Here is a 16,986-nt window from a genome sequence, read left to right as displayed (position 1 = left end):
GTTTTGTTTATTTTAGGCAGTATTTGGCAGTTGTATTCAAAGATAAACCCCTGGAGTTATGGGATATTCGGACTTGTACTATTCTTCGAGAAATGTCGAAAAACTTCCCTGCAATAACTGCTTTGGTAAGTCACAGTTTAAGAACTGAACAGTTGATTAGGTATGTGCATATAAGGTGAACACTTTTTTTTTTTTTTAAAGTTTATTTTTACATCAATTTTCACATTTTTTTTTCATCTCAATTGTAATCCCCACGGGTTTCCCATCACCAAATCACCCCTGTGCCACCATAAGGTGAACACTTTAATTTGAATTGAAATCATTACTGCCATGTATTTTCTTGTTAAAAAATGAATATTCAGAGAAGATGATCTAAATAAATGAAGATACTGTTTTTCTTGGCTGGTTTAATTTTACATTAGTGTAATTCTAGTTAGAATTTCAGCTAGATATTTTGAGGGACATGATAAACATACTCTATAAACATTGATGAAAGAATAAAGATCACAGTAGGCCCTCCCTGGCAGCACAGCAGGTTAAAGCACAGCACTCAGAAGCTAAAGCCACTTCAGCACGAGTTGGAGGTGACCCACAAGGCGCAGCAGACCTCTTCTGACTCGCCTGCTGCTCCCCTCAGCAGTGGACTTCCTCAGTCGGCCTGTTCTGCTCCCCACTCTGTCTCTGGTGAAGCCTCTCACCGTCCCTGCACCTCTGGCCTGCACCCCAGTTCTGGATGCATAAACAAATCTTAAAAAAAAAAAAAACAATAGATCACTAAAGATCACCCATTGAAAACACGGGAGTATGTGTGCGGTGGGACCAATCCCACCTGATACACGTTACAGACAGTAGAAACGAAAGCAGTGTTGAATTGGTCCAGGAATTGAAAGTGACCAACACAGCGAGGAGCTCATTAGTCGGCCTGTGAATAGTTGGAAACTCAGTAGCACAGACTCAGTGTGCTTAATATTGGGAGAATCTCAAATCTCAGCCTAATGCCATACTTAGAGGTGTGTGCCACAGGCTTAAACACCTAACTCTGAAAGAGGAAATTAAAATTTAATGTAATCAAATATAGGATATTTTTGTGTTCTGAAGACAGCAGAGGACATCACATGCGCAAACTGAAAGGCAGACGAATCAGTGAATTTGCTTCATTAAGACTGATGCTTACTGTTCAATGAAGGACCCCAATGGCAAAGTTAAATACAGAAGCCAAGTTCAAAAAATAAATATTCCGGTGTTTAGAGCCAACAAGTGACTAACTAATTCAGATTGGTATTACTGGAACTCCTGCAGATACATGAGCAATGAAAAGCCAGGAACCCCAACAGAGAGAAAAAGCTATATGAGCAGGTGATGAAAGCCAGTGAGGACAGGAAGAAACACTCATTAGTGCTCATTCGTTTTTAAAAACTATTCCCAGTAAAATAACCATGATAAACCTTTTAGACTAGCAAAACTGGAAAGCCAGATAACATGAGAGAGGGGTATAATGCGGGCTGCAGAAACCCTGTCCGCTGCTGGCGGAGCTGAAGGCTGGGAAGGCCGACTCTGCGCAGGCTGCGGCACCGGCACGCAGGTCTGCTGCGCTCCCTCCGTTCAGCTCCTGGTCACGAAGGAACTTCTGTGACGGTGTCAGCAGCAGCGCTGTCTGTCATGGTGAGACTTGAGGCAGTCTGGTTGTCCTTTGCAGAAATTCGGTGACTACATGGTGAACTGTTACACAGTATGTAGGAACAGTAGCAACGGGGTGATGGGATATTTACGTAAATTACAAATATGTGCCTTCAGGACAACATGTTAGGAATTTGTACTTACGAGAGGATTAGCTAAATGCACTAGAGTAGGTGGGGATGTAAAAGGATTAATAAATAAACCAAGGTTTGGGGTTGACATTTGGATATTAATGGAATGGATTGGAAGAACATGATTACCTGAGTGCTGGAGGGCAGCCGATACCGTCATTGAATTTATTGTTTTCATTTTGTCAGCCTCAGAAGGTTAGACATTTTGGAAGTTTGCCATTAAACTTTTTTAAAAAGATGTATTTATGCATACAGAACTGGGGTACAGACCAGAGGTGAGGGGTCGGGGGGAGACAGTGAGAAGATTCACCAGAGACAGAGGGGAGCAGAACAGACAGATGGACTGAAACACACTGCTGAGGGGAGCAGCGGGGAGGGCACTTCCCTGGCCGGGGATCGAACTCGTGCTATAGTGGCTGCAGCGGCTTCACAGTTCTGCGCTTTAAGCTGTTGCGCATTAAACTCTTCTGCCTTAAATTCTAATTAAAGATTAGAGGAGGAGGTAGAGGTAGGTTATTAAAATCTTCCAGCTTAAGCTCGAATTAAAATGCATTCATTTGGCCTTTCTGCAAGTAGATGAAAAGGGAGAACACACTGACTCCGTGGGCAGTGATTTGTGGTGTGGCAGTGGTGAGTCTGCCTCTGTTCCGGAAGGATTCCTGGACAGAAGAAACCAGGTGCTGTATTTGCTTCGCAGGAGTGGTCACCATCTCACAACCTGAAGAGCCTGAGGAAGAAGCAGCTGGCCACGCGAGAGGCCATGGCACGCCAGACCGTGGTCTCAGACACCGAGCTGAGCGTGGTGGAGTCCTCTGTGATCAGGTGCAGCGCGCTTCTCCCTGCCGCTGTCGTGAGACTGCCGTGGTGGGAACTTGCCAGTGTCACCAGCTCTAGTCTCGGCTTCACGCTCCAGTTCAGAGCGACATTCCCCGAGCACAGCCGCGAGTCCCCGCGCTCATTTCATCACGTGTCGCTTCTCGGCTTGGTCCCGCGGTGGTGCAGCCACGTGTCTGCACCGGGCTCCCTCTTACTGTCTTGTTCACTGCGCTTCTGCTCCTGGTGCTGAGCGAGAGGTGTTAGAAATGGGGTGATAGGATATTTATGTAAATTACAAATACATGCCTTCAGGACATGTCGTGTTAGGAGTTTGTACATATTTTTGACTGGTTCTGGACTTACTGCTAATGCATCTGTATGCGTGGCAAATTAATCAAGTATGGGTGTCACTCACAGGGAGGGAAATAACTTTGTGATTTCTTTGCCCTATCCCAAAGCTTGTTGCAGGAGGCAGAAAGTAAATCTGAGCTCAGTCAGAACATCTCTGCACGGGAGCATTTTGTGTTCACCGATAACGACGGCCAAGTGTACCACCTCACTGTGGAGGGCAACTCCGTGAAGGACAGCGCGCGCATCCCCCCTGACGTGAGTGCAGCCCGGACCGGCCTTCTCTCAGCCACCTTAGTAGAGTTTGTTGGTCCCACAGCCAGTGAAGCGTGGTTAAGTGGAATGCTGTGGCAGAAAATTGTGATGTAATTAAACATTGCCACTTGCAGAAATGCCATGATTAGACTTGTTCCCTGCGGTTGGAGTGCAGCACTGTGAGCTTTCCACTGAGCTGCACCGCGTGCTACGCATTCTGACCCCGTAGTGTCCACGAGGAGTGCCTTCTGTTTCACTTAGGACAAAGTGGGGGGAGGCAGCAGCTGTCCCAGGGTGGCAGTGCCCACATGTCGCAAATCAGGTCTGCCTGTCTTGACTCGTGTCTCCTCTGCTGTTCCAGGCAGGACTGCAGGATTTGACTACCCTTCGCACTACTCTGGGTAGTAGCAAACAGGCTGTCAGTGTGACTGTGACTGTGACTAGTCCTTACTGCCCTTCTTCCTCCTGCTGCCTGTGGAGTCCTCTAAGGCTTTCTAGCTAGTGATTGTGTCTGTGTACGTCACAGGTTGTACTTAATGATGGGTTAAGAAAATGATTTTGTTCACTAATACTTTAAACGGTTAAGTGGAGGCATGAGATGATGACATCTATTTCAGTTGCCATATACACCGGACTGTTTTCATCCAGTGTCAGCCCTGTGCAGGGGCTCTCGGCTCTCATGAGCTGCACCAGGGCGCTGGCTGAGCCAGCAGGTCCACTTCAGGCTCTACTACGATGCTGCAGGTTAGCGCTGGCTCTGTGGTGAGAGCTGTTCCTCACATACGCTTCTCCGAGAGCCTGCCCGAGCGTCTTCACGACACAGCAGCTGGCTCCCGAGAGCGAGGGACCCCACAGGTGGCTGAGTGAGCCGCAGCCATGCCAGAGGCAGGAGCGTGTGGGCCTCTTGAGCTCGTACCCGCATCTTCCACATGAACAGCAACAGGAGAACTGAGGGCGTCCAGACCGCCTTGGCTCCTGCGAACAGAAACGGTCACACCAGATACTCAGTAGTGTGAGGATGAAATTAATAATGCAAATGTGAAAGTTTGATACTTTGTGGAAAAGTAACCTAGCTTATGTGTGTGGAAAGAAGAGTGCAGACACAGGATTTCAGCCATCTGGGTGTTCTATGGGAGATCACCGTTTGCTTTCCTAGTGACACACACAGCTCCTCACTTGGACCCCAGGGAGACCCCACCGCAACGCTCGAGAGCCTCTGGCCAAAAGCTCAGGCTGCACCTTCTGATCTCATCACATTCCAGAGTTTTTCCTTCTTATCAGTGCTGTTTTCTGGGTGATAATTGTGTCATGCAGCTTTTAGGGCCCCGCCTCTTTTCATGGTGGCCTGAAGTCGGGGGTGTTCTGCCTGGCGGATCCTTGCTCCACAGCCAGACGCAGTCTCCCCTAGGGCAGGCCAGCTGGATACAGATGAGCTCCAGTGGAATGAATTTTTTTTAGGGAAGGCAGTGTCTCCCAAATCCCACTATATAATACACAAAGACAAGGCTTTGGCTGTTTTTTCCATTGTCTAATTGAAGTATTTCCCATGATGACAGTGTAGACTTCAGGCAAAGGTTTCTTCTAATGCATTATTTACCTGACTCTCCTCCTGAATGCAAAGTATTATGTGCCATTTCGAAATGAAACTTTCCCTGGATGTTGGCCCCCAAGCTACAGGGTATATAAAGACGGTAAGAAGAGAGGAAGCTCGGCACGGCGAGACTGTGTCTGCTGGAGAGTGCGATGCCTCTGTGGGGACACGGGGGCCGAGAGAGCCCCAGGAGCCCGCTGCCGCGTCTGACCACTGGCCCTTGAGGCCTCGTGGCCTTATCTTTCAGGTGCGGCACAGCGTCAGTGCCCGGCGGCACAGCGTCAGTGCCCGGCAGTGATGGTGGCTCTCTGGCGTTAGTCAGGGCCGAGTCTCGGAGAGCACCGTGCGTGATCTGTATGCCCCGTCCCGCCGCCAGCCCCTGGCAGGAGAGGCCTGGCTCAGTCATGGGCTGTATTTATCCACCACTTGAATTCTAAGCTGGTGATGCTGGACTAATTTAAATGTCAGTATTTTGATTTTTGAAGCCAGAAAGCAACTTTTCAAGATTAAAAATTAAATGTCAAGGGAAATTCTCAATTAAGCCTCCTCTTACTACGGTTAGGAGGCAGAAATTTGATCTATGTCATATACAGCTCGCTGTTTACTTACCCTAACTGAATTCACTGAAACATTGGTTTTTTTTTTTTTTTTTTTTAAAGATTTATTTATTCATTTACACAGATCTGGGGTACAGGCCAGAGGCTCAGGGGCGGCGAGAGGCTTCACCAGAGACAGAGTGGGGAGCAGAACAGGCAGATCGATGAAGTCCACTGCTGAGGGGAGCAGCAGGCGGGTCAGGAGAGGTCTGCCACGCCATGTGGATCTCCTCCGGGGCAGGCGGGGATCGAACTCATGCGGAAGTGGCTTCAGCTTCTTAGTGCAGTGCTTTAACCCGCTGCGCCACCAGGGAGGGCCCGAAACATTGGTTTTTAATCCAGTTTTTCTTTGGTTTCTTGGCTGCCATTAGGACTTCTGAATTATTTGGGGTGTGGCCAGCCTATTAATAGTCAGGAGATACTTGGCGTTTCCCTCCTCCTCAGTAGCTAAATGTGAGAATTTTTTTTTTATTTGTACATACAGAGCTGGGGTACAGGCCAGAGGCTCAGGGGCGGCGAGAGGCTTCACCAGAGACAGAGTGGGGAGCAGAACAGGCAGATCGATGAAGTCCACTGCTGAGGGGAGCAGCAGGCGGGTCAGGAGAGGTCTGCCGCGCCATGTGGTCACCTCCGGGGCAGGCGGGGATCGAACTCATGCGGAAGCGGCTTTAGCTTCTCAGTGCAGTGCTTTAACCCGCTGCGCCACCAGGGAGGGCCGAATGTGAGAATTTTTATATTGTTCCACCACAACATGAACGGGATTTGTCTTAAGGAACAGAGACAACAAATTTTGTGATGGAGCTGGGATGGGGCCCAGGCAGTGCCCTGCAGGCCCCGCCCCTCAGCCCACCCAGGCCACTCTGGGCCCCTGCCTGCAGGGGCTATTGTAGTGGTGGGCTTTGCCGAGCCTTCTTGAAGCCACACGCATTCAGATGCCTGTGGATAGAAATACTGTCTCCTCACCTTCGTTATTTCAGAAGGGATCTCTTTTTCAGTAGAAAGATGACTGCAGAACTGTGAAACAGTTTCTCTTGAAACAGATCTTTATCCTCTTGCAGTGAGAAAGAAGTTGAAGATAAGCTCTCCGGGAAGGGTTTCCTTCTCTTGTTACCTTTTAACTTGTTTTATCTGGGGTATTGCTCCCACAGGACATTCCTTCTCTGTAAATCTAATTCAGATGCGTGAATGTTTATCAAATTGAAATCTTTTTTATTTCATGGCTGAAGCTGATAGGCCTGGTAATACTGTTAGTGTCTTGTTAGTGTTTGGGGGAATTTATACTGAAGCAAAAGCATTTATGATTTATTTACCATGCATTAAAGCCTCTTATTTCATCACAGTTACCAAGTACAAGTATGCTTCTGTGAGAGCCTTGCTGTCTGCTGTTTTCTAGGGCAGCATGGGCAGCATCACCTGCATCGCGTGGAAGGGCGACACACTCGTCCTTGGGGACGTGGATGGAAACTTAAATTTTTGGGATTTGAAAGGCAGAGTGTCCAGGTATGAACTAAGAATACAGCCTTGCTAGTTGGGTGAAAAAAACAGTCGGCTCTTGATCTGGCTCCCTAGAGCCTGCAGACTCGGTGAGCACACCAGTTACGGCTTGGACCAGGGTCTCTCGCCAGTGAATTTGGGAGAAAGGAGCAGAGCCAGGCTCGGGGTCCTTCATAATCCTCTGCAGTCGGTCCGTGCAGACAAGTGCTAAGACGTGATTCCAGCTGTTGTCAAGGGCCGGCCCTTCCGCTAGATGTAGCCCGTCCCAGAGGGTAAGGCGTTACCCATCATCAGGAAAAAGAGAAAAGAGAAAGTGGTTGCACAGACCTGGCGTGGGATGAGACCGTACCCCATATGGACGCTTAGGCTTAGTTTCTCCATTTGTCCTCAGAGGGATACCGACTCATCGGAGTTGGGTGCGGAAGATTCGTTTTGCCCCAGGAAAAGGAAACCAGAAGTTAATAGCAATGTACAGTGATGGCGCTGAAGTGTGGGACTCTAAAGAGGTAGGCGGGCCCGGCTCCACGCGCCTCAGCTGCCCCTTCTCTTTTGGGGGTGGAGAACTGCCTCATCCTTCCCGAAGGAATTTTCTTTAATCTTGTAGTTTCGCACTGTTTCTGTTTGACGGTGATAGCTCAGTAGGGTTTTGCCCCTTCCTGTGGTTTGCGGAATACTCTGCCTCTAAAAGGCGGCTGCGGGGCGAGCACACCGGAGGCTGAGGTGCTAGGTGCGACGCGCCTCTGCCACATGCAGCGCCTTTCCTTGCCCGTTTGGTCAGAATGATGAAGCCCTTCCTTCTCCTTCTGAGAGTGATAACCAGATTCTCTCTTGCAGGTTCAGATGGTGAGCAGTTTAAGAAGTGGGAGAAACGTGACCTTCCGCATCCTGGACGTGGACTGGTGCACGTCAGATAAGGTGATCCTGGCCGCAGACGACGGGTGTGTCCGGGTCCTCGATATGTCCATGAAGTCTGCGTGCTTCAGGATGGATGAGCAGGAGCTGCCCGGTAGGGTTCCGACGAAGGGCGCGCTGAACCTGGCTCTATTTTGCACCAGCTCCTCTCATCTGGGCAAGAGCCGCTTTTCTTCCATGCCAGTCTCGCTCTCTGAGCATCTGAGTCTAAGGAAACAAATTAAAGCTTGAGCGTGTGACTGAGATGCTAGACCCGTAACTGCACTTGCCAGCTGCCCTTCTGTGACCCTTTCCTGAGTGCTCTGTCAAGGGCTGACCATACTTGCGTTCACGACAGAGCCGCTGACCGGAGGGTGACCCCTGGCCATGAGCTCAGCAGCTACGTTAACTCAGTGGCCTTGGGGGCCAGTGGCAGGACACAGGCGGCAGGATGCTTCGTGTTCTTAAACAATGAGCTTAAGACAGTGAATCACTGTGAAGAATGTAAACAGCATTTTTATAGCCCACAGGAGAACTAAATTTTTCAAAGGGAAAGAAAACTGAATCAGATTTTATTTGACGAAAATGAAACAACTTTACAGAGTAGGATAGTTTTGTATGTGCATTGGTTGGTTAAAAGAAATTTGGTCCGTTCGTTCCTTCATTCAGTGCATGTTTACTGTTCCTGCCGCGTGTCCTACCGTGTGACTGGCGGTCACACAACGTGACCTTAGCGGATGAGAAGATGTGAACATAGACTATGTCCTCACTCAGTCCGCATGTGTGACTACAGCGAAAGTTCTCTCAGTTACCCCAGGTGTATGCATTGTTCTCTGCTGACTTCTTTGTAAACTGTCTTAAAGTTTCAAAATAGTGTGCAGTTTATTTCACTAAAACAAAACACTTTTGTCTAGAGCCCGTGTGGTGCCCATATCTCCTTGTCCCTCGGGCCTCCCTCGCCTTGAAAGCTTTCTTGCTACACCAGCCCTGGGACGGCCAGTACTCCTTGGACATCTCTCACGTGTAAGTTCTTTCTGTTTTCTTTTCTTCATTTTCTTGAGAAATGAAGGACACTCATGAAGATCACTGCTGGCCAGAATTCCTGGGCTTAACAGAGCTGGAATTTAAAAGCAGACCGAGGCAGAGATGGACAGAGAATCCAACAGAACGCCCGTGGCCCTGTCCTCTCTGCTCTGTGGCCTTTTTGGAAGTCGAAGCGTGGGCTGTGGGCTCCTGGCTCCTGCCTTTTGGGTGGCCGTGTGATCATTTTACAGCTGACATGGGGCACAGCAGAGTGAGTGTGAAGCGGGTCAGTGAAAGCAGGAAAATTTGGGGTCTAGGTTAGTTCTTGTTAAAAGCAGAATGAATAGACCTAGTTCAGGTGTATTTTAGAGTTTTTGAATCTCAACCGTTACGTCATTGTTAAAAGTTCACAGAAGCTGGTTTGTAGTTAGTAAGCTCACAGGTGTCGCTGCAGCTGTGGTAAAGCTGGTGGGGGCAGCGCCTGCGGGAGACTGTTAGGCAAGAATGCTGTGTGTAGAGGCGGCGGCACCACGCACAGAAGAACGAGCAGACGCCTTTCTTGTCCAAGTGCCGTTTATGTGAATCTAAGGTGGGTCGTTTTTGGCGTCCACTGATAATTTTTCTGGTTTTTGAACACCAGTGTTTTCTTCACTCATGTCTTTTCTTTGACTGAATAAGATAAAAATCAAGTATTAAAGATAATTGGCAGCTTCCTGAGTAGAATGTTGCTTTTTGGCTGACCAAAAAGCTTATTTCTCTACTAACATAGCTTTTTATCTGGTAAAGAAATATAAGTGAAAAGATGAACTCATTCAAAATCTTTTCTGTACAGTGATTACCCAGAAAATGAAGAAATAAAGAATCTCCTTCAAGAGCAGTTGAATTCACTGTCCAAGTAAGCACTCTAAAACGCTTCATTGGAAGATAGGCATATAAGAAAGAAAAATAGATTAACTCAGGCTTTTTAAAATTAAGGTAAGTTGTATTTTACAAACTTAGTGGCTCAAGAAGACCATTCTGTTTGCCAAGGTTTGCTTTCCTTTATCATCTTTGTTTCATAGAGGAAGCAGCTGCTAGAGGTTACGGGGACAGGGCCTTATCTCCAGCAGCTTCCTCAGTGTCAGGTCGCGCTGGCCTCCTGTCCGGCAGTAGTGGAGGCTATTAAGAGGTCTTTGCCTGCACCCCCAGACCCCTGCAAAGCCTCATGATGAGGATTCTGCCATGTTGGCTTCCTGCCTCTAAAAATCTCAGAGGCAGTATATGTACAGTTTTGGCTAAGAAATTAGCATACTCCCTAGAACCTAATGCATTTAAAAGTGTATACTGGGAATATAATACTGCAAAGGAAGTAAAAAATATATCTAGCTAGGTAGGCCCATAAGGAGTTCTTGGTAAAGTATGTAACTCTTTTTGCAGTCTAGAATCTGTCACATCTAATTATAATTAATAAATGAACCATAATAGGAGATTTTACTGATGTCACATTCAAAATGTTTTCTCAGTCGCAGGTTAACATTTGTGTTTAAGCAGAAAAGAACAGATTTAAACACTACCTTCCCTTTCCCTTTATGTAAGGCTATTTTGTGTGTGTTTTAAAAATAGAATTTATTAAAACACATCTTTCTTCCTTAAATTTTTATTTTTGAGATAATTTTATAGATAATGCATATTGTCTACCACATACACTGTTGCTGAGAATTAGCAAAACTGTTCTATCAGCAGTGATGTGCTTATTCCTATAGCAGGCAGCTGTTCAGGTATTTAAAAGCCGCGTCATCCCTTTGCGAGACTGAGCCGTCTCATGGGCCCTGCCCGCGGCTCGGCACAGCTCTTGTGTCCTCAGGGTCGGGGCAAAGAGATTTGTTCAGCCTTTGAGTGGAATTTTTCATTTCAAGAATATATTGATTGATCCCCTAGTTGTATTACTTGTTTAAAAGAATTACTTTACCTTTGTCCGAATTCCTGTCTGTAGTGATGTAAGGAAACTGTTGCTCGATCCAGAATTCACACTGTTGCAGAGATGCCTGCTTGTTTCAAGGTAAGACCGTTTGACGCGTTCTGTGTGAGAGACAGACTTTTAACTCATTTTCTTACAAGGATGTTTTGTTAGGACCAAATGCTTTTAAATTTAAGAAAATAACAGTTCATCCTTTACATTTGACTTAGTTTTGAAAGTAGTAATACAAATAGGAAAAAGGGTTCTAGCCCGCAGCATCTGCCTGCTCTGTGGAAGTCTCCACATTTTGGAGTGCGAGCTGCGGGGCTCGGCCTGGAATGTGGCAGGGCTGTATTCATAAGCAGTGACGTGTTTCCGTCCCCTACAGTAGTCACATATTAAAACAAAACTTCTGCCCACTCCCCTAGAATAAACTAGTTCCCCTTATATTGCTTCCTCAGTGGGCAGTGGCTCAAGTAGGCAGGGTGGCGGGCTGAGGGGTGTGGGCGGCCTGCAGTCGGGCGGGGGAGGGGCTGGAGAACCTGCTGCGTCTCCGCTTTCACCCAGGTGGGTGACAGTGCGGCAGGGTGCTCCCAGCACCGGTCACCACGTGGGGAGCCCCTGAGCGCCCCCCAGACCCCTGCCGGGCGAGCTCAGCGGGCACTGCTGTTCTGCTGTTCCCCGCAGACTCTACGGCGATGAGTCCGAGCTCCACTTCTGGACGGTCGCAGCCCACTACCTGCACAGCCTGGCCCCAGAGAGGCCGGCCGGCGCGGCGGCCGCTGCAGGGGCCCCTCCGGACGGGGCGAACGCCGGCCTGGACATGTGCTACGATATACTCTGCGGCAACGCCCACTTCCAGGTGCTCTGGGCGCTTTGGGCCCCGAGGGGTCTTCGCTTCGGGAACGCTCTGGGTTGCGGTTCGCAGAATATAAATTCACACGGAAAGCTTACTGCGGACCTGGAAATCTTATAAAAAGGCCAACTTGGGAATTATTTAACTTATACAACTTTTTAAAAGCCTTTTAAAATGTTTTTGTCTTAAAATTGACAGGATTTTAATTCTCTCACTCTATTACTTTAACAAATATTTCTTTCACTGGCTTTGAAGTCGCTATTCTACAGAAGAGAAGGAGGTTTCGTGGTTTCCTAGCATCTACTTCAATAGGGAAGCCGGTTTTTATCCAGCTTTATTCAAGTGCACTTGCTCGCAAGCTGTATAACACATTTCACCATTTTCTCTTCTAATTCCTGTGACTTTGTTGATTTCAGTGAAGTTGATTATCCTAATAACTCAGAAGTTAAATGTTCACTGAAATGACTTTATTAGAGTAAAATTTAAATAGTTCATCAGTCTTATAATCAAGCTTGTTTTCCTTTTTTTCTTTCTAGAAATTTCAGTTGGAAAGGGTTAATCTACAGGAAGTAAAAAGGTCAACTTACGATCACACAAGGAAATGTACAGACCAGCTGCTGCTTTTGGGTCAAGTAAGTCGATTTCTGCAGCTTTTCATGTTGCCTGGAGTGGCCAGTTGATGAGGGTGTCAGGGCATCTGTGTGTGGCACACTACCAGTGTACACACTTTATAGTGCTTCCCTCAGAGTGAGGTAAAGGTCAATCTACACTTTGTCTTGAAGTAAGAGATACTTTCACTCTTCCAGAAAGCTGCATCTAGTAAACAGTCTTCTGATTTGGGCTTCCATGTGTCAAGCGGGACCTGTTTGTGTGACTGTTTCTAAAGTGAGAGCGGACAGCTGCAATAAGCACAGCCTCCAGTGTGCCTCTGAACCAGGGTGCAGTTCGAGCTCTCGGGGCAGTGCCACACTGGGACCCTCTTTCTCTCCCAGACAGACAGGGCCGTGCAGCTGCTGCTGGAGACAAGTGCAGACAACCAGCATTATTACTGCGATTCCCTGAAAGCCTGCTTGGTCACGACAGTCACCTCGTCAGGCCCCTCCCAGAGCACCATTAAGCTGGTGGCAACCAACATGATCGCCAGCGGCAAGCTGGCAGGTAAGGCACGCTTTGGGGCGCGCCAGCCGGTGTTCCAGAAACGGCCCGACCCCATGAAGCGGTTGGCTCTTGGGCGCCCTCTTTTTGTTTTATTGGTGCTGGAGAAAAGCAGGTCATTACTCGCTGTTTACAAGGTGGCCGGGTAACTGCCCGCTAAGCCAGCTTTCTGACAGCCACTGTTAGCAACTGCCAGGACGAGAGGCTCACGCGGGCAAGCTGAGTGACACAGGCCAGCAAGGGTGTGCTCCTGGCCGCCGCCCGGGCTGCCGCCCTGCTCCCTGAGCGGTATTGTTGGAAAACCCATTTTAGTGTTTTTAGCTTCCAGTGGTTAGAGGCTGCGCAACACCAGGGACGTCGGGTGGCCAGCTTCCTTTAGAGCCGTGTCGCTCAGGGCTGCTCTGCTGTCTTCCAGAGGGCGTGCAGCTGCTCTGCCTCATAGACAAAGCCGCGGACGCCTGCCGCTACCTGCAGACGTACGGCGAGTGGAACCGGGCGGCGTGGCTGGCCAAAGTAGGTGATTCTCGGGGTTCAGTCCTGAAGTTCTGGCTCAGGTTTAGGTGCTTTTTTACTGGTTGCAAAGCTGCTGTGCAAATAATTTCTTGCAGCTTTAAGAATCTAAAGTATATTTCCTGTTGAAAAATGGCGTTTGCATCAGTAGCAATTCTGTGAAGCAGCTGTCTCCCCCTGCGGGGGTGAGCTGAGGGCTGCTAGTTGCGGCAAGTCAGGCGGCAGGGAAGGTGCTAAATGTTGGGCCCTCACCTGGCATTTGCTTAGGAAGAACAGGTTCCGGTTCGGTTGAGTAGGGTCTTTGTTTACTAAGCACGGGCATTGTTCCCAGGTCCGTTTAAACTCCGAGGAGTGTGCTGACGTTTTGAAGCGGTGGGTTGACCACCTTTGCTCTCCACAAGTCAACCAGAAGTCAAAGGCCCTCCTGGTCCTCCTCTCCCTGGGCTGCTTCTCCAGCGTGGCCGAGATGCTTCACAGGTACGCCAGCAGCGGGCCTCACTGCCGAGGTTGGGCGCTTTACCTGAGGTCATTGGGTGGTGGCTGCCTTCATGCCTGCAGTCAGAGCAGCAGATGGGATTGCAGGTTTATTTCAAAAGCTAAAGCACATGGGCAGTTCATGTCCTGATAGGGACCAGCTCAGGCAGGACAGTTGAGAATAACAAAGGCCAGGGAGTGGCCGGAAGAGATGGAGACCGTGGCATTGTCCCCTCTGGACATCTTGAGGCACCACAGCTGTCAACATTATGGAACTTTTAAATACACCAAAAGTGAGGGGCAGGTTGAATCAAGCGTGACTATAGGCCCCTAGTCAAACCTGGCAATGGGATTGACAAAGACTACTTCACAGGGGAGGGGATGTGGGTGACCGCTCTCCTCTGTAACCAGGGCTTGGGAAGGTGCTCTGTGGCTTCAGCAGTGCTGACTTCCAGGGAGAAGCACAGCCTGGAGGTGCCTCACTCATTTTGTTCTCTCGAGCAGCATGAGGTACTTCGATCGAGCCGCCCTGTTTGTGGAAGCTTGTCTCAAGTACGGCGCAATCGAAGCCAGCGAGGACATGGATATCCTTTGTGGGGTGTTTACACTGGGGGGAAGCAAGTGACAGGAGTGGTGGGTGTTTTAGGGTTCCTCTTAGTTGTGCCTCAGCAGGAACTATATTCTAAAGCCAGGAGAGGGGGAGAAACAGAAGGGCAAGAGTCAGAAGGCAGGCTATGGCACCAGCTCCCCAAAATGGCTGGGCTGTCGGGGAGGGGGCCTGTATCCGTAATGTTTCACTTGGTCTAGAGGCTCGGGCCATAGGGAAAGAATGTAGAAAGGTGTCGAAGCCTGCTATGTCAACGCGGCATTCAGAGCTGCATTTCTGTGGAATTTATGCATATTCATCAGTTGAGTTTGTGCTGTGATAATGTAAAAAAGGAAGACTCACTGTCATCCATGGCGACAGTCAGCTGTAGACCAAGACAGGTGACTTCAGACGATGTTTCCCGTGTCGTGCGCCCAGACTGGAGATTCTGTTCCTTCTGGGGTCACCTGACCGTGTTTTCTTGGAGGAGAATGGACTTGAGAACCAGCTCTCAGCTCCTGTGTTAGCAGAACTCCCCTTGTTCTCACACTTTTTCTTGTATCATTACATTCTGAACTCATTCCTGCAGGTCACATATTAATTTTCTGTAAAAGATGTTCAGAATCCTTTATCTAGTCACCAGTAGACTTGACTCCAGTTCTGTGGAGCCATTTTGAGCTGCAGCTGCCCCAGACCACAGCTTCCCAGTGGCACATGTGTCTGCCACTGGCAGAGGCCTTGGTTGTGCTTCTAAACGTGGAGAACCAGGGAGGTTTGCTAAATCTTCTAGAAGGAGGCACTTTGGGCCCAGCTGGTGGGAAGTGTAGGGGGGCTGAAAACTGAGACCCCCCCTGCCGGAGGGTGTCCGCACCACCCCTTTGCCCGTCTTTCCCTTAACTGGGGTTTACAGAAACTCATCTCGGCTATATATGCAGATTATGCCCGGAGCTTGAGGAACCTCGGGTTTAAACAGGGCGCTGTTCTTTTTGCTTCAAAAGCTGGAGCAGCTGGCAGAGACTTACTGAATGAACTGGAATCCCCCAAGCCAGAGGAGGAGTGACGCGGCACGTGCGCCAGGGCCTCAGCTCGCCAGCAGGAGCCCTGCAGGTGGTCTGGCCGGCGAAGACCGCAGTCCTGACTGCCTCAGGGGCCTCGTGGTGAGCAGCCTCCCCGGGGGCACAAGCATCGGCGATGCGGAGAGCGAGCTCTGGGTCCTGTGTGTAGTACAGAGAAAAACGTGAGCACTTCAGAGCTTGAAAATGCCCAATACTTAATACCTTTGGAAGACAGCTTTAAGAGATTCTGACAGTACTTTTAATTATTTTTTAAACTTAAAATTCAAGAAACTGAATTGCATTTTTTATTGACTACATTTAAAGATGTTTGGGGACCAGTTCTCAACTCTGTGCTGTACCTGTATTATATACAGTTATTCAGGAGACAGGCAAGCAGAGGTAATGGAGACAACCAGGATGACTTAACCAAAGCCTCTTCTACTGCAGAGAAGGAATTGTTGACTCACGAGTTTAAGCAGATGCTAAATCTTGCAATTTCGGGCTCATAGATTCATAAGGAAATTAAGTTTTGTGCCAGTGTGTGGGGTCTTTTGATATTTTGACCTCTGATACATGTCGTGACCTCCTTTTGGAAGTCCTCTTTGTGCTTTGCTTTGTCTCTGTGTTCTTCCAATAATGGAAACATGAGATGTGACTATTATAAATTATTGTCAAGAATATAAATGTCTGTAACTTACAAAAGTATGAATAAAAAGGAAATCCCAGTCAGGTATCTACATACTGTGGTGAGGACAGGTGCCACGCTGGCTCCTTAGGGGTCGGGCCAGGCCTCCTCACGGCTTTAATGTGCCAGAGATGAGTTGAACCCCTCCAAGCAGAGTGTTTTCTAGACCTGACCCTGAGAACAACTTTGGCTTAACTCCTGTTACAAAATATGTTAATTCCTTGTCTTTCTCACCCCCACTCCCTGACACAGCTATTGCTATTTTATGTAGTCATTATCCACTTAGACTTGCCGCCACCCACCAAGGGGGAAGAATGACCTATAAAGGAAAGGTGATTGGATTGTACCAGACCTCTCGAGGCACACCACAGGCAAAAGAATGAAGTGACATGCAAAAAACTCCCAGCCAAGAATACCTTATCCTGCATAGCTCTACTACTAAGTCCTCACTCTTAAGAAATACTACAAGACTTAAAATCTAAACCAAACAGAGGCATGAAGATGAAGAACAAGATGCTGAATAAAACCACAAAATGATGGGAGACAGATGACAGTTACACACCTAAGTGCCAAAAAGAAACATAGATTAAAACTAAAGGGCTAGAAAACAATTCCACAAGCAGATGACCTCCAAAAGAAGGAAGGGACAGCCATACTTAGATAAAATAGACTTCAAGTTTAAAAAGGTGAAGAGAGACATAGAAGGACCTACATAATGATCAAGGGAACAATGTACCAAGAATATTTAACAGTCATTCATATCTACTCACCAAATGAAGGTGCACCAAAATACATTAGACAATTACTATCATCTCTAAAACAGACATGTAGTGTAAGAGACTTCAACAGCTCACTCACACCTATGGACATACCATTGAGAAAAAAAAAAACATAGTAACCCTAAATA

The 16,986-nt window shown here is 48.1% G+C and overlaps 1 protein-coding gene across 2 annotated transcripts in view; it reads left to right on the top strand.

The window, feature by feature from the left end:
- WDR11 (WD repeat domain 11) overlaps nt 1-16,135 on the top strand; it is a 43,771-nt gene extending 27,636 nt beyond the window's left edge. For both annotated transcript variants that reach the window (XM_004680974.2, XM_012723876.1), the window contains 16 exons: nt 17-125; nt 2,506-2,630; nt 3,083-3,230; nt 6,808-6,914; nt 7,300-7,414; nt 7,743-7,914; nt 8,714-8,822; nt 9,655-9,717; nt 10,795-10,860; nt 11,446-11,620; nt 12,151-12,246; nt 12,607-12,772; nt 13,185-13,282; nt 13,611-13,756; nt 14,258-14,337; nt 15,248-16,135. In XM_004680974.2, the coding sequence (XP_004681031.1) occupies nt 17-125; nt 2,506-2,630; nt 3,083-3,230; nt 6,808-6,914; nt 7,300-7,414; nt 7,743-7,914; nt 8,714-8,822; nt 9,655-9,717; nt 10,795-10,860; nt 11,446-11,620; nt 12,151-12,246; nt 12,607-12,772; nt 13,185-13,282; nt 13,611-13,756; nt 14,258-14,337; nt 15,248-15,399 (1,927 nt within the window). In that variant the 3' untranslated portion in view covers nt 15,400-16,135. The remainder of the gene's footprint in view (nt 1-16; nt 126-2,505; nt 2,631-3,082; nt 3,231-6,807; nt 6,915-7,299; nt 7,415-7,742; nt 7,915-8,713; nt 8,823-9,654; nt 9,718-10,794; nt 10,861-11,445; nt 11,621-12,150; nt 12,247-12,606; nt 12,773-13,184; nt 13,283-13,610; nt 13,757-14,257; nt 14,338-15,247) is intronic.
- The last annotated feature ends 851 nt before the right edge of the window (nt 16,136-16,986 follow it).

The sequence above is a fragment of the Condylura cristata genome, unplaced genomic scaffold (genome assembly GCF_000260355.1).
Source record: "Condylura cristata isolate star-nosed mole 26May11 unplaced genomic scaffold, ConCri1.0 scaffold00011, whole genome shotgun sequence".
NCBI classification, from domain to species: domain Eukaryota; kingdom Metazoa; phylum Chordata; class Mammalia; order Eulipotyphla; family Talpidae; genus Condylura; species Condylura cristata.
The sequence above is the reverse complement of the archived record's forward strand: the minus strand, read 5'-3'. Positions and strand labels throughout refer to the sequence as shown.